Below are 10,175 nucleotides of genomic sequence, written 5' to 3'. Positions count from 1 at the left end.
ATTTAACATTTAACATTTAGGTGCCACATTTAATATTTAGATTTAACTATTTAATATATTTCTAAGTTAACAAATATTGCTGTAAATGTGGTAAAAGGTGACGTTAAAAAATTCACAACACTTTTTTAAACATTGTTTGAAGCTAAATGTGGCAAAATGTTGATGTTATTTTCAGCGTGAGCCACTTTACAAACGGCACCCCATACGAACCAGCTTGATTCAAACTTCCGTGTCGGCCTACAGAAATACTAAAACAAACAAAAATCAATGGCTGCAAAGTTGATATTGAACTAATCTAAATCTTTTAACCAAAACCACTGGTTGACTTCCTTTTTAAATATTGTAAACTAATTAGAAGCCAGTCTGCTTCTGTATTTCATTCTCTTTCCTCCTGTCTTTGTCCTTCTCCTCCCTCTCCCATCACACTCCTTTTCTTCTCCTCCCTCCTCCTCCTCTCAGGGTTCCATTATTAGCAGCCCTCGGCCTCACCAGCAGCGCCCCCTGCTTGCTGGGGGTCTATCCTACAGCCCCATGATGGTACCTTCGTCTCCAGCAGCCTACCGGCCACACCGCCCTACTCAGAGCCCCGGTACAGGGGTGGGGGGTGGGCCGGGGCTCTGTCACAATCAGGGGGGGATCACCACCTCCCCACTCGTGAGCGGGGGAGGGGCTGGGGCCGGAGGAGGGATGGCGGGTGGGGGCGGACCGACTGGCGGCGGCCTGCTGGGGAATTTCTTCGGCAGTCGCAGAGGCAAAGTTCCTGGTCCCCTGACGATGACGTCACCAACTCCTCAGGGTCCTCCGAGTCCCCTGATGATATCATCACCCCCCCATTACCCCGCCCCCGCGCCTCCCATCCCCCACCCATCCTCCCCTTCCCCATGCCCCTCCCCATCGCCCAACCTCGTGCAGTCGGACTCGGGAGGAGTTGGAGGGGGAGGAGGTACGGGAGGGGGGCCTACCAAGCTCCAGGCTTTGCACGCTCAGTATTGCCACGGCAACAGTGGAGGAGGAGGAGTCAGTGTTACTGGGCATCAGCAGCAGCAGACACCGCCCCCACCCTACCACCACCATCACCGCTACCACATGCAGAACATCCCCCAGCACCACGCCCTCACGCACAGGTTCTCTGCACCCCAGCGGCAGGGTCCGTCCGGCTGCGTTCCCTCTCATACCCAGCAGCATCAGAGGATGCAACACGGCGTCGGCCAGCACCCCCGCTACAACCTGGGCTTCATCACACCGCCGCCCCTGTCGCCACACTCACCCGTAACCCCTACTACCCCGCACGGACTCTACCACTCGCACCCGAGGCCGGGTGGAGGCGGCAAGCTCCCGCTGACCATCTCGCACTCCCAGCCCCACCCCCACGCTCACACACACTCTCACAACCACGTCGTGCACACACACTCCCCCCTCAGCCCCTCCCCCTCCGCCTCCCCCTCCACCCACTTCATCTTCTCCACCCCACCTCCCCAGACACCCTCGGCGCGCCTCGTCACCCAGACACCTCCGCAGCCCTACGCGTCCCAATATCCGCCAATCTCCTCCATCCCACCTCCCCCTCCACACTCCCCCCTACCACCCCCGTCCAACGCCCAGCACTCCCTGCACCCAGGGGCGGGGGCAGGGCAAGGGGGTGGCCCCAAATCGAAACCCGTCAGCCGGATCAGCACGGTCGTGTGAGGAGGCAGAAGCGGACGGTGGTCCGCCACCCCGCAGTGAGCCACCGGGGGGCGGTCGTGAGAGGGAGCAGGAGAGGGAGGAGGAGAGGAGGAGGGCAAATGCAGACGTATCAAAATGGCCGCCTAGTGAGAAAGAGAGCACTGAGAGCGGGGAGGAGGAAACTACTCAGCCTGTGTTATTTTCACATCCACTTCCCCCGCAGGTAGAAAGACTCTCACACTTACTGAAAGACGTTTGTTGGGCAACTTGTTCCCCGTCGGGGCTCCTGGGAAACCTGCCCATGGAGTGACCACACCAAGAACGTAAATCACGGCGTTTTCAGTCACTCAAAGCTGAAGACAAACTCCCACATACTGGAAGTCCTGCCATCTTGGTGAAAATCTCCTCCATCTTCCTTTCGCAGTGCCCTTCAGAGGTGGCCAAGAGGACACTTGTGTAGTTCTTGACTGGCAGAGGAAGTGTTCGTGTTAAATCGTGAGTAAGAATTGTGCGTTGCTGTAGTGGACAAATGGTTCAGGGACCAGACGTGAAGGGAACAGTGCCTGTGAATTTAAGACAAGGGTTAGCACTCGATGCTAACAGTATGTACGGTATTTGTCAATGGGACAGTTCAGGCTTTTAGGAAGCCTGAGAACGCGACGAGTCCTTTTACTATATTCCAAAAATCACACTAGTCTTGCACCACTTTGTTTTCCGCACAAGAAGCACTTGTACCATTGTTTTGGTTGTTGACATATTACAAGCCATGAGGTGTAACTGAGAGGTGGTTAGCATTATTATGGTGCAGTTTCTGTGTCTTAGACAGGCATGCATGACCTGTGCAATAGCTAATGAGTGTCAGTGTGTCTATGGTTGAAATACTATATGCAGGGGGAGGGATTTGTTGTAATTTAAAGCCCCAATCCAGCATTTATTTGACCATGAAAAGTGCATTAGTGAAGGTTACTGAAGACTTTACTTTCTACAATAAACTTTTTTAAAGACTTTAAATAAGCCATCATAACAAAAACTACAGGTGTCTTTTTACCTTTGTGTTTTGCAAAAATTGCTTAAAGCCTTTAGTGTTTGTGGATTACAGGGTTTCAGCAGGGGGCGCTGTGTTGTTGTCTTGGATTGGGACTTTAAAATAAGGATTGTTGACATTGGACAGTTTTCCCAATAATTTATTCTTTATTCATTTGATAATTTATACAAAATCAGTGAACACTCCCCTGATAGTGTCCCAGTATATCTGAAAGTATAAACCTAAATTAGTCAGAAATTATAATATGTTTCAACTGTATTTCATGATGCATATTGTATGTGACCCTTTATCTTGCTGGAGAAGGAGAATACGCTAAAAGGTGCCAAACAGGGTGCAGTCTGGGAAACAGAGTATTTTGTTTCACTGGCTTTTCTGCCTTTGATAAAGCTGGGAAGATGAATAAAGTGTTATATTAAACAATATCTTCTTATAATGTAACACACACAATTCTCAACAAGTAGAACACTGGATAAGAAAAAGTAACTGGGTGGGAAATTAAGTTTGAAAAGGTTATATTCAGTTTAGAAAATCAGAATTGCGCATCATCCCAACAAAGCTCCCAAAACATCTTTGTATGAGTCATTAGCTGACAGATTGTAATTGTCTGAAGCCTGAACCATTTGTATGACATCAGATCATAAAAAAGTCCACCAAAAACTTAAAAAAAAAAAAAAGTGAAAGGAAGGAGGACAGATAGCTTTTCCAGATCAGATAGATGCAACGAATACATAATCATTAGCATTGGTGTCAGCTAATGTACATGCACATAATGTATAGGTACCAAAAATATTTTTCTATCGGGGGCCAAGACTGGTTTTTGCTTGCAAGTAATTTCAGCTCAACAATCAATTTATCAGCATTTGAAAATTAAAATATCAATCATGCTTTTGTGGTGCTCAGATTTAATAATTTATCCCAAGATGACGCTTCAATACCTTGTTGTCTCAGCTTCACATTGTCCTTACAGTATCATCATCTTCTTTAAAAAGAAATGTTGGTTAATGATGTTAAGGATATGGAACATTTCATGGTCCAGTGTGTGGGATTTAGTGGCATCTAGTGGTGAGGCTGCAGATTGCAACCAACGGAAACTTTGGCTAAGCGTGTAGGAGAGCTACAGTAGCCGATGCAAGAATGCAAGTGGCCCTGTCTACACCCAACATTTGGTTTGTCTGTTCTGGGCTACTGTAGAAACAACATGGCATTTGTGGAAGAGGACTGGCTGCATATGTAGATCAGGCTCCCAGGAACGCCACTCAGCTTTTTCCCAGCAGCCATTTGCAGTATTGCAGTGAAAAAACTTTCCTGCAGCCCATAACAGCAGTTTCCCCATAGACCACCATTATAAAAGAGATGTCTGTAACTGTTGACAGGACACCTCGAACTGCAAACAAGGTTTCTGTCTATTATGAATATTATTTTTGCAGAATTTTCATCAAGCCAAGAAATGCAATTTCAGTGGGCCGCATACACTGGAAGTGATTCTGGAAGCTAGAAACTTCTCATTCAGATCTAATTATACATCCATGATGTGGGTATAAATGGCTCATTCTGAGGTAACGAAAAAAGAATTCTTAGCCAGATAAGTTATAATTTTATTCTGTTGAACCTTTTTGTAGTGTTGTTTTCATGGATACAAGGGATGCATGATAATATTGGCACATCATCAGTATTGGCCAACATGATCTTTCTTATTTTGCACAATGGATGAATATTACAGCCATTGAAAATTCTTGTATTTCATGTCTCCATCTGCTGGTGGGCCGTCATGATAAGAGTATGCATGTATAATATGATGTTAATCCCACTACAGAAGAGACTTGATGATCACTAACATTAGGTGGGGATCTATCAATATCAGTATTGGTTATCGGCCAAATAAGTTGTCGGATATTGTACATCCCTAACGATACTCTCAAACATTTAGCAGTAACCACACTACTCTTGGCTTCCATTTTAAGCCTTTGGAAAGACACAGAAATGTCTGAAAGGATGATTGCAAAAGCATGCCCAGCCTTATTTCACCAGTTGCAGACAGACATGTTTGGCTAATGAAAAATAATTAATTTCCCACCCAGTTCAAACTGTGGTATTTTCTCCTAATAGGATGTGAAAACTTCAAAACGTTTCTGGTGACCTTTATGGTGAAAAAACTTTAATCCCACTTTCACTACTTGTGTTGCAAAATAGAGAATATGGTGCCTTCAGACGGAGGGATGGTGCGACATAAAATGATCATAAGAAATAATGTTCAAGAACGACCTCCTTTAAATATAAAGACAATTCAGCATCTAAACTGGTAATATATTGATTGATTGTATCCACTCAGAACAAGAAACATCAAGCCATTTACTGCATTATTGAAAATCTGGCTGAAGGACTGAGACCCTCGTCTCCCTCGTCATTCGACAAAGACACAAAGGAACCTGAAAACTGGACCTAATTCATCTCGAAGGACTTGCTAACATCTCACAGGACTGAAGTGCAGAGTACAGTATCTTTCACCATCACGCAGCACTAAGTGAAATATTCTTGAACAAACTCATTTTTACACATTATTTTTGCACTTTGTGTTGAACCTACCATGCCAGTATTAAAGTGTATTTTCTAGCTCTCTCCATCTGATCGAGATCGCCGGATGTCAGGGCAGGACGCCCACGATGGCTGATAGAAAGTTCTTCGACCATTTGAACTATTTTACCAGCCATTTGTACTTTTTGACTAGAAACAAACCTCTCAGTGCTTGTTGCTTTCCTGTCCAAGTGGCAGGTTTTGTCAGCCTCATATAAATATTTACCAGCGTTTATCTGGTGGATGATGAGAAAGTCCTCTGATGTTCTGAATGCAAATGACATGATTTTTAGTTTCCCTGTGATTACGTGAATGCGCCATCTGTAGATATTAACTGTACAGTGTGTTCTATTTTCAATGGGGCCAACAGCATTGATCTGTAACTGAGGTTCAGAATTGCTTGAATTAACAAAATGTATGCTCTAAAAACCAAACGTTCATCAGGGTTCTTCAGGCTATTTGAGCAACTCCGGGTTCCTCTCTAGATAAACTAACAATAAAAATCCCTTAAATGTTTTTTGTAGAAGCCTTTTGTTTTTGCGGTTCGTGGAAACACCGTCATGGATCATAATCAACTGACGGAGTTCCTCAGGGAACCATCTCGGGTCCCCTATTGTTTTCAAACTGAAGAACCCCTTTGACTTTTTAGAGTGTGCTACTGATATTATTATCAATATTGTTGTGTGACAAGCTTCTACTAACATAACGTACTCCTTGGGCTGTTTTGTATTTTTAGCATTTTTAATTTTGTTATGTGCTTACGAGTGTGAGATGATCTTTTTTTTCTTTTCTGATTTGGGCATCTTATGGAAGTACTAAAACCTTTTTAATTTTTAATATGTTTACAACAAAACCAAGAATTTTCTGTGACTAACATACAACTAATATGTTTGAATATTTTTAATACAGACTGTGATAATTACTTTCACTCACCCCAGCATGCGTTCGCCAACACACACCTCTGAATCATCACAGAGCCTCAGCGAAGCCTCTCACCAACCTTTTAATGGAAACAAGCAACACTTCTGCTACCAGGCAACCTTTTCAAACCATACAAATAAACAATATATGCTGAGCTGCTAAGAATTGTGGACCGTTGGGTCCCCATCATGTATCTGCAATCACCTCTGGAGACACGTACAGTAACACCATGTCTCATTCAGAATAAAACAATTAACCAAACACTTGAAATAACAAAACAAAGTTCTCGAGGAGCACTGGATCAAACCTACCTCGCACAGGATTACACAACATTTCACCCTGTTCCACTGCGTGCCCGAGCTGAATCAAGCACATCTTCAAAGTTCCAGTTTTAAAGCTCCATACCGTGATTCTGCATGTTGTAGCCTATCAGCTAAAAACTGTATGTACTCTACACTGCTGCCAACCATTTTCCAAATATTCCTTCAACTTTTAGGTGTGTTTCCATTGGACAGACCTTCATTTTGGTGTCAATCTTGAGAGACTTGACACTTCCTGTAGGTAGATAATTTGTCACTGTCAACATCTGTTGGGGGTCCAAGCACGGTGTTGGAACTGTATTGCTTTTGCTTTTTTTATCATCAGCAGGCTGGAGCAGATCCTGGCAGTGTTCACTGCTGGAGGATGTCTGAGGCTGCCATGATCTTGGCCTCCTGGTGAAACTGTCCAACTTTGTATCCAATTTGAGTTGTGTACTTGGACCCCGGTAAACCCACAAGGAGGTCTAGTTTTGTCTGTGTTTCCAACAAAATATCTTTGGACCGCAAAGACCGTTGAGACAGTTGAGATTTGACAGTTGGTTGCAGAACAACAACCTTTCTAATTCTCCACAAGTAGATCTTCATTGAAATAAAACAAAATGGCCTCCCGGAACATAAGAAATCAGTCTAAAATGTATTACATGGTTTGCAGAAGTAATGTACAGTATGTGCAGTTTAAAACATACAAAAACACAGGTATGGTTCTTTAAATGCTTAATTTAAATATGTTGTTTTGTTTAATTTTTTCTGCCCGGGCCTGCTCTCCACTATTGGTTTGCATGTGGTATTTATTACAGTATCTGCACTGAATGAAACTGTATTATAAACATGAATGTACATAACCATCGTTATATGAAAAATAACAATGCGAGTACTCACTTTGCTCCACAGAGGGCAGTTTGTGTGTGGCTGGGTTTACACCAGGAATGGAAGATCTGGTTTTTAACGCCAACGGAAACAGATCTGGTCTGACTGCTGCCGGCAAAACAGGGAACTCTTTTAAAAAAAAATTAAAGCACATCAGATCTGGTTCAAATAAAGTTAAAGATGTTGGATCCTTCTGTTCCTGTGTAAAGGCAGTCTGTGTTGTGTGTATCTATACAAGGGCGATGGACCTGGGTCTATGTTGTACGTAACAACACAATGGACCGCTTTGTGGAGAACAATATTTCTTGTTTATAATGTAGAGCAAAGAGAGACTGGAATAGTCCTTGTAAAATTGTATGAGTACAGTGTCAAATATGTGTCAACAGAGACGACATTATTTTAAAAATTATGTATGGAAAATTTTAGCTGTGTATATAAATATATATTACTTGTACTTTGTTTTTGAAATTGCAGAGATATGGAAAAAGTGGAAATATTTATTGCTCTAAAGATATAAAAAATCTGTTCATGTTGATGGAAAGACGTGTCCTGTTTTGTTTGGCTGATGGTGCACGCACACACACACACGACACTACCTTAACAATACACTGTGTTGATGATGATGATAATGTTCAGTGGTTCAGAAACAACATTGTGAAATAAACAACAATTACAAGATAAAAGGAACCAGCAACACTTCAGGAAGTGAAGATTCTCAGTCATCCAGGTCATGGTACCTGTGCTATATCGTAGGCAACTGGATTTACTTGAGTTTTTTGAAGACTTTTCACCTCTCATCCAAGAGGCTTCTTCAGTTCTAGGCTTCTTCAGAAGTGAGGGAGCTTCTTGGATGAGAGGCGAAATATCTTCAGGAAACTCAAGTAAGTCCAGTTGCCAACGATGTAGCACTTAGGAGCACTTAAAGAAATACAATTTTTGCTTTCTTTCTGAGAGCGCGATGCTTGATGGATATCAATCTCAGATCTGCGAGCTGAGAGCAGTAGAGGTCGCTTTGACCTTGCATCCATCTCATTCTCCTCAAGGGAATTTCTTAAAATTGGCACAAACATTCACTTGGACTGAAGAATGATCTGATCAGAATTTGGGTCATAGGTCAATGGTCCATCTCACTGTGACCTTGCATCTGTTGCATTCTCGTGAGCATGATATCTCAAGAACAATTCAAGGGAATTTCTTTAAATTTGACACAAACATCCACTTAGACTTAACAATGAACTGATTAGTATTTAGTAGTCAAAGGTCACTGTGACCTTGCACCTGTCTTATTCTCGTGAACACAATATCTCAAGAAGGCCTCAAGTTTCTTCAAATTTACCACAAACATCCTCAAAATCTAGCACCAACATGAACTCAAGAATAAACTGATTAGAATATGGTGATCGAAGGTCAAGGATCAAGGTCACTGTGACCTCACAAAACATGTTTTTGGCCACAACTTACGAATTCATACGTTAATTTTGACAGAAGTTCACACAAATGTCTAACAGGATAAAATGATGAAGTGATGACATTTTATATCCAAAAGGTTAAAGGTCAACTTTTCTGTGACATCATAATGTTCTGCAAGAACACTTTTCTGTCCATTACTCAGCATCATATCTCAGAAACAGAGGGGGAGACATTTGGTCAGATACTGAATTGGTGACTCAAATTTTGGGTGTCCATCTTGACACTGTGCTGATTGTATAGATCATTTGTGCTGTCGAGGGAAGATGTGTGTGAGGCATCCATTATCATGGATCTATGCTGCAGATGCTTCACTGGTTGGTGGAGGCACACAACCGTGAGGTGGTAATTCTAGTTTTCCCAGAGTTATGTGTTGGAATTGTTCCTTGGCAGTGTGTGTTGTTTAGCCCTGTACCTTTGTGCAACATCTTCAGTAAGTTTATTAAACCTGAAATTCAAGTCATACATAATGATAAATGTTCACGGCATCTTCAACATGAAGCATCTCATTAAGTGAACTCGACACACACAGCAGGTGTAACTCAGATTTTGCCGGACATTCTGGACTCTGGATCAGAACAGTGGCTGTGTGCACATCCTAACTTGCATCTACTGGGTCTTGCTTCACTGTAAATAGGCAGAAAATGACTTGTATAATAATCAGCTGATCAGACTAAAGATATCCAGGAACACTGCAGAGGACAAAAACAATAACTTTAAAGGTGTGAAAGCACTGCCCCTGTATAAGACCTCAGTCAACAAAGTACTTTGGTTTGTTTCTCCTTGAAGAAATTAAAAACCGACAAACAAACTTACAGAGTATTTTTAATTCTGTAGAATCTCTGGAGCACACGTACCAATATGAATTTAGCTGTCATGCACCCATTGTCCTCTCACAGAGCTCTCTCCACTGCAGTCATCACAGCCTGTTCATCAGGAGACCAGCAGGTGTCACTGTTACACATCTAACGCACCAAATTAAAACCTCTCAGGGGCCCTAAGGTTAAAAGGTAAGATGAATGTGTGATATGTTATGGTGGTGGAATGTAACCAAATACTTTTACTGAAAAACTGTACAGTTCAACTGCTAACACAATGCACAATCAATCATTACATTTTACTGATAATTCTTCGCCTACATTTCCTTTTCCTTTGAATTCAGGAAGATTTTCACAATGCTGTATCGGTACTTTTACACCAGCAAAGGATCGTCTCCCACCACCGATACGCAGTGTTGTGAAGGTTACTTTTGAAATGTAGTTGGTATCAGATTACTAGTTACCCTGTTAAAAATGTAACCTGTAATGTAACTATTTTAA

General features: G+C 42.5%; 1 protein-coding gene across 1 annotated transcript in view; it reads left to right on the top strand.

Moving 5' to 3' along the window:
• LOC126402223 (IQ motif and SEC7 domain-containing protein 1-like) overlaps positions 1-5,024 on the top strand; it is a 106,104-nt gene extending 101,080 nt beyond the window's left edge. The window contains exon 17 of the mRNA XM_050064004.1: positions 460-5,024. Coding sequence (XP_049919961.1) covers positions 460-1,686 — 1,227 coding nt within the window. The 3' untranslated portion in view covers positions 1,687-5,024. The remainder of the gene's footprint in view (positions 1-459) is intronic.
• The last annotated feature ends 5,151 nt before the right edge of the window (positions 5,025-10,175 follow it).

Source organism: Epinephelus moara, chromosome 16, assembly GCF_006386435.1.
Source record: "Epinephelus moara isolate mb chromosome 16, YSFRI_EMoa_1.0, whole genome shotgun sequence".
In the NCBI taxonomy this organism is placed as follows: Eukaryota; Metazoa; Chordata; class Actinopteri; order Perciformes; family Serranidae; genus Epinephelus; species Epinephelus moara.
This window is presented reverse-complemented; position numbering and strand designations above follow the sequence as displayed.